At 36.8% G+C, this 25,896-nt stretch overlaps 1 protein-coding gene across 1 annotated transcript in view; it reads left to right on the top strand.

Annotated features, from left to right (window-relative positions):
* MIPOL1 (mirror-image polydactyly 1) overlaps positions 1–25,896 on the top strand; it is a 165,161-nt gene that overhangs the window by 53,781 nt on the left and 85,484 nt on the right. Inside the window, exon 10 of the mRNA XM_009993941.1 lies at positions 13,852–13,959. Within this exon, the coding sequence (XP_009992243.1) occupies positions 13,852–13,959 (108 nt within the window). The remainder of the gene's footprint in view (positions 1–13,851; positions 13,960–25,896) is intronic.

A 25,896-nucleotide genomic window follows, 5' to 3' on the forward strand; every position in this document is an offset into this window, starting at 1 on the left:
ACCAGAACTATTGTAGAGGTACCTGAAGTAAGTTTTTCAATATATTTAACACTTCACAGTTTCAAGCTAGGTACTGAGTGTAGATTTCAGTTTGCTTGCCTGCTGGATAAAATGTCTCTGATTTTCTTAAAAATTAAAAAAGAAAACAGAACCAAAAATGCAACCTCTCTGTTCTCCATATTAAAAGCAGTGGTGTTAGGTAAGTTTGTTATATTGGGTACCTGGATGAGTTTGCATAAAAATTCTTTTGATAAGTGACAAACAAGATTTCTGTGTTTCATATTTATATTCAGTGTGGAGTCAGAGAAGGTTAATGTATGACCTGTGTGTGCATTTCCCTTCTTGCTTTTACCCACTTGCCGTTTCTTGAATGTCCAGTTAGAACTTTGTGGTTCACTATGTCTATATTACCAAGGAGTGTGAACAAACAGGAATGGATCTGGAGTATGAAATAACTCTCAGCATCTGACATCCACATTAACACATTTCCAAGTTGTTGGTTTTTTTTCTTTTTTTTCTTTTTTTTTCTTTTTTTTTTTGGTTGTGGGTTTTTTGTATTGGTTGTTGTTTTTTTTACTTTGGACTAGCTGTACTCAAGTCCTCTGAACTGAATACTCATTTGCATCAGAAGGCACAAGGTGCATTCCTAGAGTGCATCTTTGAGTTTGCTTTAGTCAAAAAAAGGAATCCAGTTCCTGTTGTCAGATAGCACTCCATGGTGCAAAACAGAGTGTAAGAAGGAGAAACAAGAAAGAGAAATTGCAAATTGTAGCCCCATTGCAAAGTAGCATGCAGATGGTGATTCTTCAGTGAAAATTTCTGAGAGTCAAGGAGAACTTCAGATAAAAGTTCAAAGCTTCATTATTTATAAGTATAGAAATGGAAAAAAATATATTTAATCCTAGAAAATATTTTTTAATTATTTACATTAGAGCTCTGCCAGTGCATTATGTGAAATGAGATACCTTCAAGAAAGAGAATCAGATTTATTAAAAAAATAAAAGAAATAGCTAACAGGAAATAAAAGCCATCAATGTACTTGAAGAAAGTATTCCAATGCATTTGTTTTCAGCCTTTCTACTTTGAAAATTATTAGACTATTTTATATGCAGACATTTCTGTTGAATATTTTGAACTTGTGCACAAGACATACTTGAAGGATAAATAGGTTTCAAAATAGAATAGATCACAAATAAAATAACACAGAGAATGTAAAGTTTGGATTTAATTGGGTAGTGGAAATATCTTCAATGAATAGCAGCCAAACTGCATTGCTGATAGTGCCACTATCACAACATCCATAGTTTACTAGGAATATTGTTGGACATGGAGGTAAGAATGGAGTTACTTTTTATTTTTTTACTTCATTTTATTTTTTCCACCCAAGTCTCTAAAGTGAAATATTGTCATATCTCCTATCATTGCAGTACCCTCCCCAGTCATCCTAATGATGCAACATATATGTTAAGAAGTAAAGAGTAAGAGTAAGAGAAGTAAAGAGATGGTGAGCAAGGAGGTTTAGGCCTGGCAGTGGCAGAGGATGTAAGGAAAGTTATTGTCATGATAACAAACTGATTACTCATTTTCAAAAGAATGGTAGATGATTGTGACTGAAATGTAGGACTTAATAAATGCTGTTGTTACTTCAGTTTATTTCTACCTTTTAAATTGTTTTTAAATGGACAGGTCATTATTACCACAACAGCAGTTTTCCCTATTGCTTTGATCTCCACATTATGACCTTTTTTTTTTTCTTGGTTGAGATGCCAATAATCAGTTTCTGGAATTACTCAGGCTTGATGGTTATTTTACATATTTTGGTCTTAAGTGTGTAGTGGCCTTGGCAATAAAAGTGGCACAAAAAATGTATCAATATTCTCTTTATGAAAGATTTCACAGTAGCATGAATTTACCTATGTCTCGTTCACCAAGTATTCCTACATTTGTTTGTTGTATGGCTTTACTGTTCCATGCTTCACATGGTATCTAAGATTTCCTCTCTTTTCCATGTTCTGTTTATTCACTGTTAATTATTTTTCAAGCTGAGTTGCTTGGGAACAAGAAAAATTAAGTTTCCATTACCCTTTATTGCAAATGAAGGACAGGCTTTCCTATTGCGTGTGGCCTGCATGTGATTATAAGATGCTGTTGTCAGAGAAGTTATTAATGCTTCCTGATATTATTTTGGTATAGACAAAGTCAGCACAAAATATAATATTCTGATTTATAGTTTATTTTTTAATTAAAAATACTTATTTAAATTACACAATGCAGATATGTAGAAATAAAAGCCACAGATGTGTAAAAAGTCTCATGGTCTTAGCTACAACAAAAAAATTAGCTGTCAATGAAGTATTAAATCACAAAACTTCACATTTTTGAAGTAGTTATCAGAAATACAGAATACAATAAGCAGATAAGTACAGGTTGTTTCCTTAGTATGAGTGATGCCGGATAATCAGCAATAATGTTTCTGATTGTATCCTTTATACTGTTGATAACACAGAATTGGTAACTATCTTTTGAGGGAGGGGGGAGTTTTAACATTACCCCTAGTTAATGAATTAGCAGCTATAAACTTGTAAGTCTATTAAATGAAGTTCTGCAGCAGTTACTGGTCATCTTCCAGTTATGCTGAGTTGCTCATTTCTTAATTAACTGTAACACCTTTCTTTGGTGTCTGCAGAAGTATTGCCGAAGTCTAGATAAAACCCAAAAAGCAGAGTAAAGCTCTGTATCAGAAGAACAGCTATGAACACATTGCTTTTAGTTGTTCCATAAGATAACTTGTTACCAGCAGGTAAGATTTCCTTCCCAGTCATGTTGTAGTCATGATGAGGAATTCCATACCTCAGACAGAGATTGTATTACAGATCCCAGCAACACAAGGAAACAATAGATTTCACTCTTTTTTGCCTGAACAAGCTCTGCCGGGTTGTGTTCAGGACAGGAGCGAACACCAGCCCTCTCTGAGTTTCTTTCAATCTTCTGCAGCTTTGAGACAAAGTATTATTTCTCAATCTGCAAGCATTTTTTCTGCCTCATTGCTTGAGGTCCTGTTCACAATCAAGATGTTAGGACTTCAGCTGAATCTCAGTCTGCCAAGCTAGTCTTCAGAGTCTCACTGTGAAAAGGAAAGCATCCAGTGCCAGCCTCCCAGAAGAAACAGCAAAATCCTTATTAATCTCTTGTGCTAAATAGTCATATCAGCCTGCTTTCTACTGGAGGGCTAGCCAGCAGCTGTGTGTCTCAATACATGTTCTCTTTATGTCACGTGTGTTGTCTTCTGTGGTGTCCAGACACTTCTCAGCAGTAGTCATGCGTTTACCCGTTTTGTTTGTTTTGGCAGGCAGGCCCATCACTTTGCTTTCAGAAGTTGTCATAACATTCTTCTAGCATTCTGTTTTTCTTTTTTTTTTTTTTTTTTCTGCTTAGGGTGTCCTACCTTCTATAGATCAGGGTGGAATTGCCAAGAAGCTTTGAGTTGGATGAAGGCAATGTTGGTAATTGCACATGTCAAAGGCAGCTGATTTTAGGTTTAAGCATATCTGCTTTTCAGTAACTATCTGAAAGCTTTTAGGTGGCTGTTAATTCAAAGCTGCATAGTCAGTCATCTTGAGAAGTGTGCATGTGTTTGGCTTGCTAGTCACATAGATCCCTTTAAAACACTTCAGGAAGGCTAAAACTAAATTTTGTTACAGAGGCAAAATCTTATGATTCAACCACTACTTAATATTTGAAAAATCATATTCATGTATCAAAATCATTAAGAAATCTCTCTGTGTTACTGAAGTAGAACGATACATGATTTCTAAATGTGTGGGTTTATTTTCTTTTTTCAGAGCTTTTGTTTACTTTCTCAAACAGTTCTTTTATGAATGCCTTTCTCTTCTATGAATTATTCATTTTAAGGTGTGCAAAGCTGATTAGTTTCTTGATTTTTAAAAAAATATTTTATTCTATTTTTTGGTGCATGTGAGCAAATTTGAAAAGAAGTCTGAAATACAAATTTTATGTATTTGCTGTTACCTAGTTTTGTGTATTGGTGAGAAAGAAACTGATTTCACAATAATACCTGAAGATTCATTAGTTACTCCATTTTCACACTTGTTCTCAGACTGTTAAAACACTGATATTAGTATTGCTTTCAGATAGTTGAAATCTTAAATATCAAAGTTACCTAAAAAAGCATGTTATTTCCACAGTGAAAGAGCAATTACTACTGATTCAGGTCAGTTATTGAAGAAATGTTTCTTATCCCTGACATATCTGCAGGGCTTTGTGCTTGTGCTACCTAGTTTGCTGTTTTAATTTGTTATAATCTCTAGTTTGAAGTAGCTTTTATTACACATTAAAAGAAGTTTTGGGAGAACACATTGCACAACAAAAAACTGAAAAACTGCCACTTAAGTAAGTGATGGCTCAATTGAGAGGACGGTATTTATCCGTGTGTACTATGAGGAACACCTGCAATCCCATTATTACAATATCTGAATAAGGAGATTAAAAAACTGTGGCATCTGTACAGTGATCAATGATACTTCTCTCAAATGATGGGATGATATTTTAAAATGGACCAGAAGTATTCTGTCCTTTTGTATGGTAAATGCCAACTTAACGTTTAGGCAGTAGTCTTGTTTACATATGGATTTTCTTAAAATCCATTGAAGATTATTTGAAAACCAGCTCATTAGAATGACAGATTGTTTACCAAATTTTGTTTTCTTGTCTACTCCAGTTCAATTCAATTCAGTTCAATTCAATTCAATTCAATTCAATTCAATTCAATTCAATTCAATTCAATTCAATTCAATTCTTGTTCAATTAAACAAGGTTACACTTTCTAAAAATATAGCTCTGTCAGCAGCTGAGTGTCTTGCATGTATCTGAGAATCAGATTCCTAATTTCTACATCTAGTTGGAAGATCAGACTGTGAATGTGTCTTTCTAAAATTTCTCCTTTTTATACACCTTTAAGATCTTCACTACCTACTCCATTCTACTGCATATATTTTTTAGCTACCAACACAGGAGATTATTAACTAGGGGTGGTGGAAAGGCTTTAAACAAAAGCAATTATCAGCTATCTGTCATGGTGTGTTGTGTTAGATGTTTGACAAGCTGTTTCTTGGCCACAGGCCATCTGGTTGTAATGGAACTGACTAGTCTTCTGAGGAGCCAGCAAAACACGTGGCCATGAGAAGCAATAGCTCTGTTATCATTTGTTCAAGCGAGTAAAGCAAAGATTTTTGGTGTAGTAATCCCAGTTCTGACATGGTCTTCTCTACTGATTAAGCTTCTTCAACTTTTCTGAGTTAATTTCTCATTGCATAAAACAAGAAAGTCTTATTTACTATCTTCATTTAAGTGTTGGAAAAAACTGGTTAATCAATATTTATCAAGAGTTATAACATCACCAAACACTTGTATAATTAAAGAAGAGTTCTTGAGTAGAGTCATATAACAAAAAGAACGTTTGTGGGAACATGATGGAGCAAAAAGGTAGACAAAAATGAGACAGTGCAGTGGAATAGACTTCACACAGTTCAAGATGAGAATTGAGAATCAGAGTATGTGTACATTCTGCCATGCAAAAGAAAGGAGGAAAGATGCTGCATTTGAAGGAGAGAGAGACTAAAGAAACTGAAGAGGGAAGAGTTGTGTTCCTCCTTTCAACAACAAAGGAGGAGAAATAAAACAAAAAAATAAAATAGCTATTAAAAAAAAAGGTCATGGCTTTCTGAAATCTGTGTTTCTTCCTTTTAGTAAGAATACATAATCTTTTATAGCCCTTTTATAGACTCCCTCATTAGAAATACTCAAAAATTATCTAAACACTGTCTTGGGCAACTGGCTTTAGGCAGCCCTGCTTGAGTAGGTGGATTCAAAGAGATAATCTCTAGAGGCCCCTTCCAACATCAGCCATTTTTGTGATTCTGTGATTATATTTTCATGTTAGAAAAAACATGCATAAGATTTACAAAGCTGCAGGAATAAAATGTGGGGGGTTTTGAGCCTATGTGATGAAGAGGAGGCTGGCTACTGAGGAATCTGCCTCTATCTAACTGAAGAGAAAAATTCAGTGCTATGCTAGGTTATTTGCTTTTACTACATGTTGTGACTGCAGTAGCCCATTCTATAAAATTACAGCTCACTGTGCTAACAAATCACACAGTAGTTAGCACTTAGCACTGTGGTTTAGAATGACCAAAGCTGCCTTGAAAAATAGTGTGTAAATGAGTACGTGGGAGTTGCATTGACTTGGAAAATGGATACTAATACCATAAGCAAAAGAAAATCAGAATAGTATTTTAAGATTCAGCTGCTCTGACTGGTTTCTTTGGGACCTTTCTTGCAGTACTACTTACTACTCAACCAGGGTAGAAATTATTTCAGGTAGTCTGTAGGGTATTTCAGTCCTGTTTCTCTTGTAAGTAGTATACTAATACTTGCTCTGTTTAATGGCACATTTGTTCCAAAATCTCTTTGGTGTGATGTAATTTTGTTCTTTCACTATTTTTAAAGAAGTTGAGATTAGCTACTCTGAATTATTTTCTATATAGAAGTTTCTACACCAATATAATCTCTTGAATCTGTATGCTGGAATTACTAGCCTGCATTGAAGGTAAAATGGAACCTAGTATAAGTATTACAGTACTTAGAGACCTTTATTCAGTGATTTATAATTTAGCTAATAATTATTTACTTAAAAAAAAAAAAAAGAAAGAAAGAAAAAAGAAAGGTATTTACATTTAAGTGTTTCTCTTCCTAATAGAATATACGTTTTAAAAGATACATAGGTTTCTGAGGCCTAAGCTCTACAACAGCACTTCTCTTTCTTGAAATCCCAGTAGTTCTAAGCTGCTGGGCATTGTATAAATAATCATTTAAACACATTTGTTAATTGTTTGCCAGAACTTTGAAGAAAAGTATTTTCTTTCAGAGATTAGAAAGCCTTAATTCACAATAATAATTTAATAGAAAAATCCCTCTTATGTAGAAACTAATGTATTTCTTTATTTCTTTAAAATTATAATTTTTAAAGGAAAAGGATAAAATCTATTTATATAAATATAAGTGCTTCCAAACATCTGCAGTTCAAAGTACATAATTCACAGTGACACCAAAGGTTGGTTTATGTTTTGACTGGATGACTTTGGTATTATTTTTGTCTGCAAAGGAAAGAGTTGTGCAGCATCCAAGTGCTGCAATATGTTTTCCTCTCCAGAAATCATGATGAATTTGGGACAAGGGGCAGACTGTTCAAAAAAAAAAATATTGAGGGGAGGGGGAGAGAGGAGCTGTTGAACTGAGAACACTTGCGTTCCATTCCACATCTTTCAGCAGAAAGCTACTCTGAAGTATAGATCATTATAAACAAAGTAAGAAAAGACAAACAAAATAATAAACTAAAAGCAGAATCAGTTTAATTGTTCTTGTTTGCTTCACGTGGTTGTTTATTGTATTCATGTTTCCCTAAGTGATTACTTTAAAAATATAACAGATGAAAAAGTAGCCATGTTACTTCATCTATTTCATGTTGCCTAGAATGTTTTTTGTCATGTTTTTCATGGTGACTAGGAGAATTATTTATATTCTGGTTCTTTGTTGCAGTGAATATGTATTAACTAATTTTAAAATGTTTCTGCAGTTTATCATTTCCAAGGTATTAGGCTGTGTAGCAGTAGGATCTCAGAATCCCAGAAGCTCATCTTTTAATGGTATTTTTGCATTTTCCATCAAAATACAGTATGTAATTTACTTTGCTGTTGAACATTTTGTTTAAATTGCATAAAGAGAAAAAATGCGTGTTGGAAAATAGTTCATCTGCCATTCAAGTGTACTGCTACTTTCCCATAATTTGGAGGACATAACTGTTTTCCCAACTAATTAAGTAGGAAAAAGGTTATTTTTCTTTCTCACTACTTCAGTAATTGAGATCCCAGTTCAACAAGGTCTTCAGTTCATAGAAATTCATAGAATGTGGTAGCATACTCTCTGTTTAAAGTGAAGGCTCTGATATGTAATCAAGTAATTATGTATCAGCTGACCCATGGTATGTGACTAAACCCTCACTTTTTATTTTTGTCTGACTTGAATAAAAATATGTTACCTTAAATTTAGTGACAGAATGAAGCTATTTCTGAGAGGCTGTGGTTCTTTTCACAATCTATCATTAAACTATGGAGATGACATAAGAATGACTGGATGGGATGAGATCAGGCCAAATATCCACTTACCACACCACCCTGACCCTACTCAGGGTGTTGAGACTTCAGGAAGAGTATAAGAACAGGGCAAGCACGTTGTGGTGCCTCTATCTACATACTGCCCCTTTCTTCAGCAAGCTCTTCAGTGGTGTCTTGTGTGTTTGTACTAGTACTAATTGTAAAGATTATAAGCATTGCAGGTTTTGACTAGGACTCTAGATGAACAAATTTATTTTCATTAAATGCTGTCCCTTTTATCTACTAATTGGATTCTTTCAGAATTCAGGAAAGAACTGTGCAGTATTTGGCCACATCTTAGTCCTAGTACATTTGTTTCATTAGACTTTGCCCCTCATATCTGCATTAACGGAGACAAACCAATTGCTTTTTTTTTTTCCTAGCATATAAACGGCGTAATGTGTTGACTCTTTTTTTTCCCTGGCATATGGCTGTGAGTTTAGAAGGGGTTAGTTTAGATTCCTTTTAATGAAAGACAATGAAAATAATTGTGTGCTCTATAGTAATATTAAAAGCAAATATAGATGTAACAGTATTAAATAGCCACCAAGACTGCATTTGTAGTAACGATGTGTTAATGGTTTTGTTATATTTAGGTTTGGATGTTGCTTCCCCAGCCCAGGAGTGTACACTTTCTCTGGGTGTGATGGGTAACACACCTGATGTTGCTATCTAGTGCAGTGAGATGAGATCGAGGGCCCCATGTGTAGGAAAACATTTGTCTCTTTGAAAGCATGTGAACCATCTGATCACCCTGAGTAGTGCAGAATTAAATGCACTTCTATGTGAGGCCTGTGGGGGTAGAAGTTATTTTCATATAAACAAACAGCATAGGGACCAAAAGGCTGGGAGCAGCAGGATGCTCTGCTCAGTGTTAATCCTCTGCCGTATTCCATCTTTGTCCCTGTTTCTCAATGGCTTGCACACTTCTCTTTGCTCTGGTATAACGTCCGCACCTTCTGCTTCCAAACACCTCACTGAAGAATCATATTAAGTAACAATCAAAGAATAACTTGTCAATCTGTGGAGACATGGCAGGCACCATAACACTGGGCTAACATGTTATAGGTACAAGTCGAAGAAGAAAATGCTTAAAAGCTGCCAGCGTGTTAAAGATTATTTGTTTCTACCAGTGCTAAAGTTATGTTTGCTATGTTAATTCAACCTCATTTTCTAGTAAAGGCCAAACACTATCAAGTGGTTATCTGCATTGATTTTTCTGTCTTCTGAAATACTCAATCAGTTGAAAAGCATCTTTGCTGCTTTAGTGTTCCTGGAACTAGGAGCATCTTTTAAAAGGATCTTTCTTGGCAAATCTCAACTACTTTACTCAGTGATATTTTCCTGGTCCACTTCTTGACCTCTCCATCAGTGTTGTCTTTAGCAGGTGCTCCTTTTTGCATTTTTCCTGGCTTCTCCCTGTGGCATTCTCAAGCCTCCCACCTGGATAGTCACTGAAAGGGGTCAGCACCCACAACAGGTTGAACCGGTGCCTCTCACAAGCATCCTTATTCTGCTGAATAAGGTTAGCTGATTGTCACTTAAAAAGGCTCATCAGTACCCTGATGGTTTAAATTAGAAGATGGGAAGAAAGAAAAAGAGTATTTGCTATCTGTCCTTCCTTTCTTGTCTGAATCTCTTCTTATACTTTTTGTATGCTGCCTGCTTTGCTTTTCATTTTGTGTCTTAGCTGCTTGTGATACATAGTGTGTTGGGTACAGGCTATTTGTTTGGAAAGAGTAAGTGCATTTAGAAGAATGCAGCCAGGTTACACTGTGAAAATATGGTTAAAGACAAGGCTGAGTGTCTGTCACTGTGAATAGATGATGTGAAAATTGTATAGTTGGGCACTGATGGTTGCTCAAGGAACACTTGGAGTAGGCTTACAGAGATTCACTGTCTGACAAGTGTGTTGTCACCTAAATGAGACTAACTAAGATAGGAGGCTTTTGAGGGAAATATTTTCAGGAAGGAGAGCAAACATGAGGGTTTGAAAGAACAGAGGAAACTTTTTCTGGTTGGGTTTTTTGTTGGGTTTTTTTGTGTGTCTTTGGCATTGCCTCTCTGGCTACAGAACTCTGAATGCACACACTAGACCACACAATGAAGCTAATTCTTTGTGGATTGTTTGTATGCAACTTTTCTAAAGTTACATGTTGCCATTTGCAAGGCTTTAATATCCTTTACTTAGCAAAGTCTTTTGCATTATGATCAAGGCATATTCTCTTTGGCATCCATCCACGCTGCTCTCATAGTCCTTGATATTCTTGAAGTATCTGAGGTAAAGAAGCAGTTTTCTCAATTAACAGACTGTCTTCCATAAAGTGTTAAATTCATGGGAATTTAAGTGCACAATTACACCTCAAATCAGATTTTTAGGCAACCTGTGTTGCACAGAATATTTTGTCTCAGGCTTTAAGAGGATTCTGTTTGAAGATATACAAAGTATGAATTTTCACAATTTTGGGATAAGACATTATTATTTATAATATTTAAAATGAAACACTTCCTCTAGCTTTCAGCTTTCTTAAAAGGATACATCCAGCATTCCTTCTTGCCAGTACCGAATTGAACGGTGTCTTCTCTTCACTGTGTTCCAAAAAGTATTTTTATGTATGTTTTTAGAAGGAAATCCAGTTTCTTACTTGCAGCTGTTGGCATTTTAGAGCCCTGGAGTGAACCAATAAAAACACATGTTCTTTTTAAGTACATCTATTTTTACTGGACCTTGCTAACAACCAATGACACAGAATGCAAAAAATGTTGGCTCAAATGAATAGAAAGCTGCATTGTTTTAAATTCTATGTTAAAAATTTTCTTTACAGCAGAATTACACAGACATGTCATATGCTCTTGTTCTTCTGAAAAAGAGTACATGCTATTAGCATGCTATTTTAATGTTTTAAAAGTAGTTCAGGTATTAAAGTGTTGTAGAATATAAAATTTTAGTAAGTCATAAACAATTTTCCTGTTTAAGAGTATTATAATACTCTCACAAATAAGATAAAGATTTTACTTCCTACAAAGGTAGGAACAAATACATTTTGATTGATAATTCAGAATATCTTCTGTTGTTAGACTGTTTCCAACATCTTAAGACCCTTATGTGTAAAGGTCAAATTAGACCACCATTCCTTTCAGTGGATTCAAGCAGTATCCTGCTTGAATGTGCATAGTTTTTTTCAGGTATCAACATTCTTAGTGGAAATGAAATTCAATAATTATTTTTAAATGCTACCAAGATTGATGTAAATGTAATCATGTCAAGGTTGACTTGGTACGGAGGTCCATCTATTTTATGTTACGTGTGTTGCACCTTCATCCTACATGCTCTGTGTGCTGCATGATGTTCGAGTCCCACTGCTGATGTTCATTTCCCTGTCATGTCCTCACAGGAGTGGAGAGGAGATTAAGATTGCATGAATTTAGCTATGCAACCTGCCCTGTACTTCAAGATCTTTTTCCATGTGGTCCTGTAGCTAGGTTTTGCTCTTAGCATGTTTTCACTTCTCTTTTGGAATCAAGAGAATAGCATTAATATAAATTCATGTTTTAAAGGCAGGTTGAGATTTTGGCCTTTTTCATGATATTTACAGTAAGAAACTTTTGCTGTTGTCAAAGCACTGTATTGAAGAAGAGTGATGACAAAGCAGAAAAGGGAGAGGTCTGCTGATCTTAAGTGATGTAAAGTGTCATAATAGTGCCTGAAGTACTAGGTTGATTTTATTTTTTTAAATAGTATTTAGATTATGTATGCTAGAGAAAAAAACTCTACAATCTGGGTTTAATGCTTCAGGAGCTTTATTAGCAGCTTCATGTCTGCAGACACATAATTTTCATGCTGGAGATGGAAGAAGAATTATAGCCATGATTCGGTCACGTGTGATTTTTTTCTGTGTATGTGAGAGAAACACAGATATTAAATGTCTCAAGTCTGTAAAAATATTTGCAATCAAATATACTTTAACTTTTTTTTCTGTATTTCCCGGTTTTATGGGAAAGTGTCTTTTTTTCTTGCAGTAAAAATGAAGCTGTGCATTAAGTAACTTTACAAGACACTGAAAAAATTCACTAGGCCAGACAGATTTGCTGCCTTTAAAAAATATAAAAATAGAAAAAAAGAGGCCAGATTTCTGAAAGAAGTAATGAAATAGAACAACAGATATGTGAATTTATTTTTTAAATAATACTGTACTTAAAACTTATTAAAATATAAGATTGAATAATGCTCTTTTACATACGATGCTGGATACCTGATGTGCAGTACATTGTTACGGACTTATTTTCTGATTAAGAAGTGTATGTATTGGTATGTCTTTAAAATTTTATGTTGAGAACCTTTGGTTCTTCTTATTTTACGTAGACCTCAGTTACAATTTTTGCAGTTCTACAGCTCTCTTTTTCACAGTTTTTCTCTTTTTTTTTTTTTTTGGAGTTGACATGATCCATGCTTCCTTGTCCCAGGTATTGAATTGCTCAGGAATACATTGTATGCAATTGATGGGATGCTCAGTTCTGTGTCTTCCAGTGTCACTAAGATAACACAAGAGACAGATGTTTCCAGGTCTTTCATTGAGGCAGCATTGCTTACCTGGGGAGTTTATCATTCCTTTCTCATGAGTATTTTCAAAAAGTGTTTATTGAAATACTTTTTGTCACTGAATTGTCTTTTGTTGCAACAGAGTCTATCAGCTTTTGATTTTGGTGGTGATATCCTAACTACTTGCTTGTAATATTTAAAATATTCCTGCTAATGCTGTGTTTTTCTCCAGTCCTAGCAGTTGTTCCACTATGTCTTCCTGGTACTTCATCTGTTTGGTTTTGCTTATTTGAAAAAAACAGTATTTTTAATTTTTTTTGTAAGACAATGAACTGTCTGCTGACAACCAATTACTCTTTTCAAACAAAGGAAACTGGGCAAGACCTCTTATGGCTGCCATAAAAAAAAAGTGAAATATAATTTAACTCACAACTTGCAGATCTTTAATCTTTAAAATTGATCTTTGGCTGACAGCAGTAAGTACATGTGTGTGCGCACACAGTAGCAAATGTTAAATTTTTCATTCTTTGTCATTAGGTTAAATACTTAAGCAAAACAGTCATAAAACTTCTTTCAAGATGTGGTGTGCGATTGGGAATTAGAGTAATCTCTTAGCATGAAAAATACAAGTATAAAAATTACATGTATATTTCCTAATGAAAAGTGGAATCCTGGATTTGAGAGGAGAGTCTTTCATTTGCTTGCTTTTCTAAAAGCATGTATTGCTTCCTTTATATCCAGTTTCTCAATACATGGAAGCTGAAATCTAACCTTATATTGGCATAACTAGGATGAGAAATGCAACCTGACACTTTTAAGATTTTTTAAATCATCCTGCAAAATGTCTTTATCTGTTACAAACTTAGCTTTTTTTTGGCATATGGTTGGACAAGGAAGAAACTGAATAATGATGCAAATTTTTAAAATGTAGCCCTAACACTGCTCTGGGATTGTAGCTTGCTTTTGTCTGATCCTTTCACTACTAGAGAAATGGTGATGGAGTTATTTACGTTAATTCATTTGGCTTGTTGAAAAAAATATCCCCACACTCCTCTACTTAATGGGATTCTTTCCCCGTTGCAGTGCAAACGGCTGGAGCAGGAGCTTCATCATCTGAAAGAGCAGAACCAGACTTCAGCAAACAACACGAGACATCTGACTGCTGAAAACAATCAAGAACGTGCTCTGAAGGTAAATCTCCATTTCTTCTTGCAGGCAAATTAAGGTTGTAAGCCCCTGGTGCCAGCTTACTAGGCTGCATATATCAGTTGTGTACATTTCAACAGAAGTGAGCTATGGTGTTTGCCAACAACCCCTTCTTTAAACACAGATACAGCACCCTTCTGTTATGGTTTTCTTTTTATTTTGTGTATGAAAACAACAAGAAAAAACCCCATATCCTCCAAATTATTGGGCTGGTAATTAACGCTAAATTCTTAAGATCTGTCCTTGCAATATTACATTTTATAACATGAAGAAAACTGCAACTGTTTGCCTCGTGGTACCTTTGCAAAACTAATATTTTAAAGCATGGCTGTTTGATCTGCTCCCAGCAGTGTGTGCTATATTAATAACATTGTTGACCTATGCTACTAGTGACCACATAGTTGATACTACTATTTGCAAAAGGGTAGCTAGTTGGAATTGGGAGGAGGAATAATAAGTCTTGTCAATAAGAATAAAAATGAGCAGAGAGACGGGAAAGGGTCAGAGAAAGGACAGTGTAAAGTGACAGTTACTGCTGCTTTGAGAAAGGGAAATTGTAACATCAGTGGAATTGATCGCTGCATAACCAGCAACCTCCCTGCTACCCAGAATAGGAGACTATGCCAGGTAAGATGTGCAAGAATTGTGCACACCTATTCAGCCACTGTATTCTTAAAAATCTTTTATGGGTAGTGGAGAGACAATAGAAATACAGAGGTTACTCTGTTGATACTGTGTTGTCATTTTAAAGCTGTGTTTTATTTAGGCAGTGAGATTCAAACGTAGCTCATTTATAGGCAGGTTTTTCTCTGCCTTCTTTTGAAATTTTATATATATTGGAAACATCATAGTTCATGCAACAGCTTGACCAATGTAAAGTATAGGAATTAAGGTAAATCCTTGTGTAGCTTGACATTCTCAGAAAAAAAGAAAAAAAAGTTTAATGAATAAACAGAGAGGCTGTGTGACACACGAAGACTGTGTTCCAGGCATTTATAATTGCCATCAGAATCTGTGGTGAATATTACAAAATCAGGTGTGCAATATTGAAAGCAGTCCAACCTCAGATGACTACAAACAGAGATAGTGAACATTCGGGGCTGTTTCTAACAACAATAAAAGTATTGTTTTGAATCTTATATCACTAAAAGTTAGTGCTTGCCAAACATGCTACTTACTGAACGTAGTGTTGTTTTTCATTAATTGAATGCTGACTTGTTTTTTCTGTGTCACTGAAAATATTATGCACAGAGTCTTTCTGTTAGAAAACAGAAACGCTTTATTGAAAGTACACTTTTTACATTTAATACTGCCTGACATACTGCTTACAGAATAACTGTATTTTCAGAGCAAGAAGTGACGTAGCAGTTCAGAGCGTTACTAGGATTTAATTCTAAGCCTGATATTGCTCTCCCAGCACCTAATCTTTAAAGAATTTAATTTCTGGCTGTCACAGGCTTTTTTCAATTTCTCAAAGCTAGAGGTTAATTGGTCACAGTCTTTTAGAGATGAGAATCTGGGGAGGAAAAAAATGCATTTTAATTTTTCATAAAGTTAAACTTTTAAAATATTGTATATCAGTAGAGTTTGTCTCAGTAAATATTACTTTTAGCTACAATGAGGACAGGTCCATCTGAGTATTTTAAAAGGCTGATGGATCAAGTTGAATTCTTGACCTTGAAACCTTTAAAATGCTCCAGTGAAATACTGGCAGTAGTAGTTAGCTTTGATACACAGCATATGAACATAAATCCTGGCCTAAGCACTCATGTAAATGAAAAGCTTATCACCCCTTTTTAGTGTAGCTACAGTCTAGAAAGCGTGGACTGACTGGTCAGCAACTCCTTTAGAAATGGCTGGCCAGGGCACTTCTGCTGCCATCAGTGGCAGAGTTGTCTGATGGACAAATGTCCATCCAGAACCACCTGGCAGGTAATGGCACCATTGAGTCTTGGCACACACTTCCCCTCTGAAACCCACTTGTACTTAACTGCCACCTCCTGCCTCTTGTATGCACTCAGCAGCAATCATAAGTGCTACATGCAGAGTGCATGTACAGACCCGAGCATCCCCTCCTGTCCCCTCTTCACTGAAGATCACCCTCTCACCATCTGACCATTTTTGGAGAAACAGAACAGGCCATTTGTCTTTGTGGTGCATAGTTAAATATCAACACCATTATTTTTATTTTCACCATGTTCCAGAGAACTACATTTACTTTAACCAGTTCCACATGCAAATTGAGAACTGCACTATGTCCTGTTAATTCAGATGTAAATACCTGTCCTGCAGGAGGAGTCCAGGTGTCTATCCAGAACAGTTTCTGTTAAGAAAGTTGGGGTTTCTTTAAATATTTAATTTTCCCTACTCGCTTAATTAATGTCTGATTCAGTTTGGCAAAAGATGTATTCTGGTGATACGTGGCAGATGAGGAATTTGATCTGCTTTAGATTTTCTTCAGGGAGTAGTAGAAGTGTAAACATTGGATGTGGTGCATGGGTACTTGCAATCTTTACTGGATCAAAATGCAGTAATCAGGATCAGCTAGCTTATGGATGGAATAAAAGTTTGCAATAAAGGATGAGGTCATTACCTCTGTGGGGTCCTGAAATATACTTATCAATAAAGCCCAATGGGTATTGTTTCTTTCTTTCATACTTTTTAAAATCATCTCACAGTATTGAGTTGTTCGGAAGAAAAACCAGCATAAAACCAATCAACAATAAACCATTCCACTGATTACATGTTCTAATAGGTAAGATAAACTGCAAGCTTTCAGCTTTATTTTTAGCTGTATTAACTCACAGGGTTACTGCCACACTTCTATGAGACAGTAGCAGCCCATAGACTCCTGAGGCAGAGCAGCAGTGACAGATTGTAACCATGGGACAGGTACGGTGGCAGTAAACTGGCCAGATGCAGGATCTGAAAGTCACAAAGACGATGTAAGTGCTCTTGCATACTTTAGGTCCTATATCACACCTGAGGATCACGTGACAAATAAAATATATGACGCTTCGGGCATGTTATATAGACTTAGACTGTGCCATTTCACCTTAGTGTGCAATGTAGCTAATCTGCACATCTTTGCTAAGGTAGCTCTTCTTAACCAATCTCTGTCATCGGTATTAGTAGTATGCGATTTAAAATTTCCAAATTTAATGTGTTTATTGCATAGAACATTCCTTATAGTGATGTGGGTTGTTCTGTCTCACTGTGCCAAACTGGTACTCCTAATTTTTATACTACCCTTCTTGGTCATAAGGGGTTGTATTAATTGAACAAAAATGCCAATTTCAAACCTATCCTCCAGGCAATGCCCACAAATGCACAGAGGTCATTCAGAGAAGTATGTGGGCCCCTATTTCCATGGTTAGCGTAAAATAATCCTCTTCTTTGTGAAACCGTTTTTAAAAATCTCTTATAATATTTCAGATTGAATTACAGCTAAATCTTTTAGGGATAATTGCTTCCTAAGGGCCTATACATTTGCACTCTTTGTACATTTTCATAAAATAAGATCTGCAGAGTGCTTTGCAGTCCTAATGTGCCAGGGTCTATACGTAAGATTATTCATTTGTGCTTGGCCTTCATAATTAACATTTGGTCTCTGCTGATTCTGATAAATGTATTCCCACAACACACTGAAATACCTGATTCAATTAAACATAGAAAAGTTGAAGAATTGCTATTTTTTCATTAGTATTCAAATATTGTTGAATATAATTTTATTCTTAGCTTTATATTGTAAAGTAGTTTTGAAGTGTAAAGTTTTAAGCAATACATTCTCCTAAAGAAAAATAAAGACTTTACTTACTACCCTTGACTTCAGGAGGGCAGATTTCAGCCTCTTTAGGGATCTGCATGAGAGAGTGTCATGGGATAACATCCTAGAGGGAAGAGGGGCCCATGAAAGCTGGCTGATATTTAAGAATCACCTCCACCAGGCCCAAAAGCTTTGCATCCCAACTAAGAGAAAGTCAGGTAAAAACTTCAGGAGGTCAGTGTGGGTAAGCAAGCAGCTCCTAGAAAAACTCAGACTTAAGAAGGAAGTATGCAGAGGGTGGAAGCCAGGGCAGGTGCCCTGGGAAGATTACAGAGAGGTTGTCCAAGCAGCTAGGGATAAGGTAAGGAGAGCCAGATCCCAGATAGAATGAAATCTTGCCAGGGATGTAAAGAGGAGTAGGAGAAGCTTCTATAGGTATGTTGGGGATAAAAGGACAACCAAGAATAATGTAGGCTCTCTCCTGAAGGAAACACGAGACCTAGCTATGCAGGATATTGAGAAGGCTGTTGTTCTCAATTACTTACTTGCAGCAGTGCTCCAGCCTCATGGCAAAGGCCACAGAAGGTGAAAGCAGGGACTGGGAGAAAGAAGCACCCCCCACTATAGGAGAAGAAGTTCATGACCATCTAAGGAATGTGAAGGTGCACAAGTCTATGGGACCTGATGGGGCCCATCCATGCATCCTGAGGGAGCTGGCAGATGCAGTTGCTAAGCCTCTGTCCATCATATTTGAGAGGTTATGGCAGTCTGGTGAGATTCCCACCAATTGGAAAAAAGGTCACATAGCCCCTATTTTTAAAAAGGGGAAAAAGGAAGACCCAGGGAGCTACAGGCTGGTCAGTCTCACCTCTGTGCCTGACAAGATCATGGAACAGATCCTCCTGGAAAATCTGCTAAGGCACATGGAAAATAGGGAGGTGATTGGTGACAGCCAACATGGCTTCACTAGCTGCAAATCATGCCTGACCAATTTGGTGGCCTTCTATGACAAAGCTACAGAGATGGTGGATAATGGCAGAGCAACTGACGTCATCTGCCTGGATTTGTGCAAGGCATTTGACACTGCCTCACATAACATTCTAGTCTCCAAACTGACAAGACATGGATTTAACAGATGGACCACTCAGTGGATAAGAATTTGGCTGAATGGCCGCACCCAGAGAGTTGTGGTTAAAGGGCTCAAATGTCCAAGTGGAGGCAGGTGATGAGTGTTGTGTCCCTCAGGGGTCAGTACTGGGATCAGTGCTGTTTAACTCTTTGTTGGACATATGGACAGTGGGATTGAGTGTACTGATGATACCAAGCTGTGTGCAGCAGTTGACACCCTGGAGGGAAGGGATGTCATCCAGAGACACCTTGACAGGCTGGAGATATTGGCCAGTGCCAACCTCAGGAAGTTCAACAAGGCCAAGTGCAAGGTCCTGCACCTAGGTTGGCTTTTCACCAGAGAAGGTAGTAATATGACAAGTGGTAATGGTTTTAAACTGAAAGAGGGTAGATTTAGGTTAAACATCAGGAGGAAATTCTTCACCACGAGGGTAGTAAGGCACTGGAATAGGTTGCCCAAGGAGGTTGTGGAAGCCCCCTCCCTGGAGGTGTTGAAGGCCAGATTGGGTGAGACTTTGTACAGCCTGATGTCTAGTGTGAATTGTCCCTGCTCATAGCAGGGAGCTTGGAACCTGATGATCTTTAAGGTTCCTTCCAACCTTAACCATTCTATGATTCTGTGACTATGATTTTGCCATTGTGAACATCCTCTTTACTTAGTTGAAGAAAATTAGGAGATAAGTCTTGTGAAACAGATAACGTACTGTAAAAATTCATGGAAAATGTTTAACTGGATTTGAATAAAGTATAGAGAAAGGTTACTTTTTTTTCACAGGCTGGATTTATATTGTAATTTTTGATTAGATGTTACTTTCTTCTTAAAGCAGCTATTAATCTGCTTAACAGACCAGAGAGACATGTTAATTTTACTTCCATGCCAAATTCTAAAAATGGAGAGGAGGGCTGCTTCATGATGGTACACAAATCAGATGGTAACTAAATGAGTTTGCTCCATCCAGGTATGTTGTCATTAGAACTTGCAAAGGTTATTCATCTCCTTCAGACCTCTTAATATGTTGATCTCTGGTTATAACTGGCTTGTTTTTTTATGTTTTTCTGACTGATCAATCTTTTTAGTTTGGATTTTCTGTGGAATTCATCCTACATGCTTTGATAGTTTTGCTAAGAATGTCATGAACCTAGAGTCAGATGCAAGAAAGTGACATGAAGGAGCTGGCAGAAATTGTCTACAGTAGTGTCATAAAGCAATTTTAGCTGATGTCATCTGCTTTCTGCTGGCACATAAGCACTGTGTCAAGGGCAGGAAATCCACCTTGCATAGTAGTTTGGTAGTTGTTCCATTGATGATGCCTGTGAAAAAGCCACACTAGACTTTATTTAGGTACTCTCTGATGCCTGTCATAAATGGTATTAAGCTCTGTTTTGATTCCCAGAATATCCTGCTTCTTAGATTAGAAACTGGTTTTCCATATCTGCTTGGCAATGCCAACTGCTAAACAAACCAGCTGTCTAGTCAATGTATCACCCATGAAAAGCACAATCTCAGGAGAATCTCATGTCATAAGAGCTTAAAAAAATTAAGAAAACCTTTAACACGAAGTTAAAAATGTTTACTACTTTTGAAAAGCATGGGGTATTCATGCTATTTAGGCATGTAATGTTGACTATGGAATAAAGTGCTTCTTTCAAAAGATAGTAACTGTGGCCCTTATCTGCAAAAAGTAAGGAAATATAACAATGTTTTTATGTTTAGATCTTCAGAGCTGAAGTTTCAGAGCTTTATTTTAATTAATTTAAAGCTGGTTTATTAATGAAAAGCCCCTGCTTTGTTTCTGACAGTCATATGCTTTTGAAATGCTCTGTAGTCCAGAGGAACTTGCCTGAAATAGTGGTGAGAAACTGAGATATTCCAGTCTCATCTCTTATAGTAAAATTCTAGTTCAACACACAATTTTATGTTTTATTATAGTTATTAATTGCATGCTAGAAATATTTAAGAAAAAACTTTTCAATAATCATTCATAATCATTTTACACGAGGCAGCAAAGATCAGGCTGATTTAACAGAAACCTAGAAACCACTCTGCAAACTTCAACTATTTCAACTGTTGCACTGTTGCTAACTGCAGTGCTGTGTGAGTGATAGAAACTCGCTGCTGATTACCAGTCTTTTATAGCCAACAGATTAATAGCTATGTTTTCTCCTGGTACACTGGGTGTTACACCTTTCTACAGTTTCTAGCTACAAAGCAACTAGATTCGACTCTGCAAAGCGTTTAAAACTTGCTATTGATCTACTTGATTAATTCCCCCCTCCAATACCTGAGGGCGGTCTACAAGAATGCTAGGGAGGGGCTTCTTAAAAGGGTATGTAGTGATAGGATGAGGGGTAATAGCTTTAAACTGGAAAAGGGGAGATTTAGGTCAGACACTAGGAAGAAATTCTTCACTATGAGAGTGGTGAGACACTGGCACAGGTTGCCCAGGGAAGTTATGGAAGCCCCATCCCTGGAAGTGTTCAAGGTTGGGATGGATGGGGCTCTGAGCAACCTGCTCTAGTGGGAGGTGTCCCTGCCCATGCAAGGGAGTTGGAACTAGATGACCTTTCAGGTCCCTTCCAACCCAAAGCATCCTATGATTCTATGGTTGTTGGCATGGTGTTATTGTTTGGTAGAAGGTGCTTTAAAATATTGTGCTTGTTTCACAGTAGGTTGGGGTTTTTTTTCAATGAAACAACTCAGCAATATTCTTATAATGGACAAGGCACCCATTTCTCTCAGATTTTGTTATGAATTCCTCTCGCCAGTATGCTCTTTCCCCTCTGTATCTGACAGAATATCAACCTGTGGAAGCTCAGCTTGAGAACTCATTCTGTGGAGTTAACCCTAAAGCAATAATGCTTTTCATTTTGGCTGTCATATGCTGCTACCTATAAAAGGGACAGCTGTCACGTTTGCAAATGAATGTATAGGTAATTTTGAAGACTGGAATGCCAGCTTCATATTAGAAGGGGAGGAGAAATAGATTGCAGATTTGCTGTGCAGTGTGAAGAGATACACTGTGCCCTTGCATTTATTTATGATCTATATCTATTTTTTCTGAAACTACAGGAATGTTTTGGGAGAAATAGGAATAGTTTACAGGGTTCTTGGAGGTTATCTCCAGCAAACAATATGTTGTTACAACTAACCCTGACAGGATCTTCATGTTATTCTTCTAGTAACTTACACAAGGATAAAATATTAGAGGATTTATCGAAGTAAGCTCAGTCTCTAACTTTGTTCAAGAGCTGTCTCAGTAGTTCTGTTTCTTCTCCTAAGAAGAAAAGGAGAAGAAATGCTTCTCCTGCATTTTGAAGAATGTGCCCTCATTTAAACGCCTGGGCACTGTGAGAGACAAATTTGCTTCCCTGTCAGTAAAACTTGTTATAAAACACATGAGATCACTATTAATTTTTATAGTGGAAGTTTCCTGAAGTTTGAATGCTTGAACTGCTTTTAAGTATGTAGAGGAGTTGGAAATAAAAGACCTAGTAAAACTTAGAACATACTGCTGACATTCTGGATGTGGATAAGAACACACTTTTTTTTTTCAGTTGCTGCTTCTTAGACACTTCATCAGAGTAGATGCACTTGTAATCTTAATTGCATTGAACAGAGCCTTTGCTTGTGCTGCACCCAAAAACACTTAATCACAAGGTCTTAAAAGGAGTCACTAAGGTTAGACCCAAGACTGTTTAGCTCTTACCCATGCCAGAAGCATGATTAGTCACTTTATGGCAGGTGTTGTTAAATATTACTGTACACCTCAGAGGATATTGGTGTAAGCTGGTGCATTGTGCCATAAATTGACAATAAAATGAGGCCACGTACAACTCCTGCAGAAATTATTCTGTCCATGTTCCTCTTCAGTATTAATTTTCTGCACTCTGTTCTGCTTAAGTAGCAGTGTCTACAAAAGCTATTGCTACAGACTTCTGACAACCAGCCTGGTTATCTGTATGTATGGAGATGGAGAAAAAAATCCTACAGTCACCAACAGTCCCCATCATCCCAGTGGAAGAAGTCATTTGAAGTTTCCTTGGACCCAATTGTTCCTCCAAGCCAGATGTCGTAATTTGGTCCTCTGGTCAGTTCATGCCTGGAGATTCTCAGCCAGGGATTTCTCCTTCATCTGTTGTCATATGTTCAGGAGTGTAACAGTTTGCTTATGTGTATCCCCTATAGGCAGGAAGTGACTAATTGAGCACATGTATTTGACCATGAGTCAAAAAGTTAAGTTCAGAAATTTGATCTACTAGTATCACTTTCAGTGGCCAATTTTGTTGTTTTTTATAGCCATCCAGGCTGGTAGACTTTCTTTTGTTATGCAGATTTTGGCAAAATAGTTGTTAGTGTGTAAAAACTGCATTCTTAGTGATGGTCTCCTCCGATCTGATAATTAATGTTTTAACATTGATAAACATTTGTATTAATTGACTGAAAATATATTAATTTCTACAGGGAGTTGAAGGTTAAAATAATTGCTTAAATGTACCATAAGCAAACAATGCAATTTTTTCCCTGATGGAAAACACAGAAAATACAACATGAGATGGAACACTTGCTCTTCACTGAGAGAGGTCGTCCAGAGTCCCTCTAGAAACACAGGCTTCCCAAGCCTGATAAATCTGATTTATAGGAAGCATCTACCTGAGAGCTGAAGAGGATGTTTGCTAACATTAATACCTGCATGATTTTCACGTAGGCAGCAGGAGCATTTTCACTGTTCTCTGTAGACTAAGACATATCTGCAGGCCAGAATTTCAGACTCATTGGATTGTTTTAAAATTAAAGGAAACAGATGTATCCAAAATCTCATACTCGCTTCTTCGGTTGCACTGACCACACCACCCTGCTGTGTCTATAAGGCTATCCTTGCACTGTGAGAACTGTCTGGTGTGGCATCCCAGTGTGTGCAGTGTTCTCTGTCACCTCAAGTCTTTCAGACTTGTTTCAAAGCAAAGTAATACATGGTTGAGAGTGAATATTTATTGGCAGAACATTTGTCCTGAAAATGATCCTGAGAAAAATTTTATTTAATTACTGATGCTTGTCTAGAGCACTGAAAGTCTTTAGGAATTTTAGTGTGCTTCATATTGCCTGTAAACAGCTGCACAAGAATGGCACTGAATGTGTCTCAATAGACTGAACAAAATGCATCTTAGCTATAAGAATTTGTTCACCTTGCCTGAGGAGTGTTAGTCTTCCTTCTGTCCTGTTAACAAATGCTGAGCATCTCTTAAGCAGAGAAGATACAGTTATTGAATCATAGAATCATAGAACAGTGTGGTTTGGTTTGGAAGGGACCTGAAAGATCATCTAGTTCCAAGCCCCTGCCATGGGCAGGGACACCTCTCACTGGAGCAGGTTGCTCAGAGCCCCATCCAACCTGGCCTTGAACACTTCCAAGGATGGGGCATCTGCAACTTCTCTGGGCAACCTGTTCCAGAGTCTCACCACCCTCACAGTCAATAATTTCTTCCTAATATCTCATCTAAATCTACCCTATTTCAGTTTAAAACCATCACGCCTCATCCTATCACTACATGCCTTAAAAATTAGAATCACAGAATATGATACATAAGCAAAGCACTCTGTAGAAACCACAGTTGTGTTAGAAAAGCTATTTAAATGGATAGGTGAATTCTTATAAAAATTAAAACTGTGTTACTGTAATGTTAAGCTTAGTTGCCATGTCTAATGGTATAGTTTATCAGCCCAGTCATGGTTTCATGTTTTACTTCCTTCTGCCCAATAGCATGTAAATAGTAGTGCTACTGTGAACCTTTGTAACATCTGGGAAAGTGTCATATTGCTGCACTTCAAATGGCTATAAGCAATTATTTCAGTTTCCCACTAGTATGGAGGTTCATTTCAGGATTACATATATCTAATTGTAAAACAATCAAGAAACCTGATGTATCAAAATTATTTTAAGAAAATGGGGATTCCCTCCTTCACTTGCCACTTTCTGATACTATAAAACTTATTTCTGAACCTTTTTAGGAGATTCTAAATCTGAAGCTATTTTGTACATAAATAGTAACTGTTTTCTGTAGTATTTAAAGAAGCCCTTAGCATTAGTTTCTATTAATAATGTTGTCCCTAATCTTCAGTGGCTTATTTTTCAGAGTCTGTATCGGTTTCATACCATAATAAAACAAAGTACCAAAAATATTTAGCCAAGTTAAGTTTTCCCTTCTCAAATTATCAAAGTATCAAATTATACTGGAGACAAGATATCAGATTTTAAAATGATCCTCTTTTTTTTGAGCAGCAACTCCAAACAAAATCTGAAGCCTGAGTGCATGATATGTCAGTTTCTTGTTCTACAGTAAGATGTATAAAAGGTAGTAACCTAAGCACTTGTGCAAAAGACAAGCTGCATGGTCATTCAATAGCAAAGGTCTTGCTCTGACTCATCCATGACCTCCTTATCTGAAACGCCTCTTAGAATTGATAGAATCTACTTTAGATCTTTGGCAGAGAAGACCAGAGATAGGATAAGGGATCAATATAAATATTCCAGAATTTTAGGTATTTACAAAGAAAGAATCTTTGGTCTTCTTGTGTTTAACTTTATCCAAATTTCTGTTCAGAATTGGAGAACCCTTTCCTAGCACTTTGTATGCAAGTGATCATATGAAATACAGTTCAGAGTAGAAGGGGACCAAAAGGTAAAGGAAGACACTGAAACATTAGGTCTTAGTGTGGTTGTAAGGCTGCAGACTAGCCTTGATTCAGAGGCCTCAAGATGCTACGTTTGCTCTTATTTATCTCTTTATTTTAATCTGAAAGTCTCTTCTATTCTGTTCCCAGGTGAGAAGCTTTAGGTTTTAGAATGAAATGAAGTCAAAAGAGCCCTTGTCCAGAAAGTGCATCTTGGTGCTTAGGCATCATTGACTCACAGGAGCCAGGACTCATTTCATGTCCTCCTTAATTCACCTCTGTTTATTTGCTCTGGTGCAGAGGCGCATTTTTGATGTTAGGACAGTTGTGCTCCTAGATCACTAAGAAGCTTTTGAAA

Source organism: Chaetura pelagica, unplaced genomic scaffold, assembly GCF_000747805.2.
Source record: "Chaetura pelagica isolate M959 unplaced genomic scaffold, ChaPel_1.0 scaffold11, whole genome shotgun sequence".
Classification (NCBI taxonomy): domain Eukaryota; kingdom Metazoa; phylum Chordata; class Aves; order Apodiformes; family Apodidae; genus Chaetura; species Chaetura pelagica.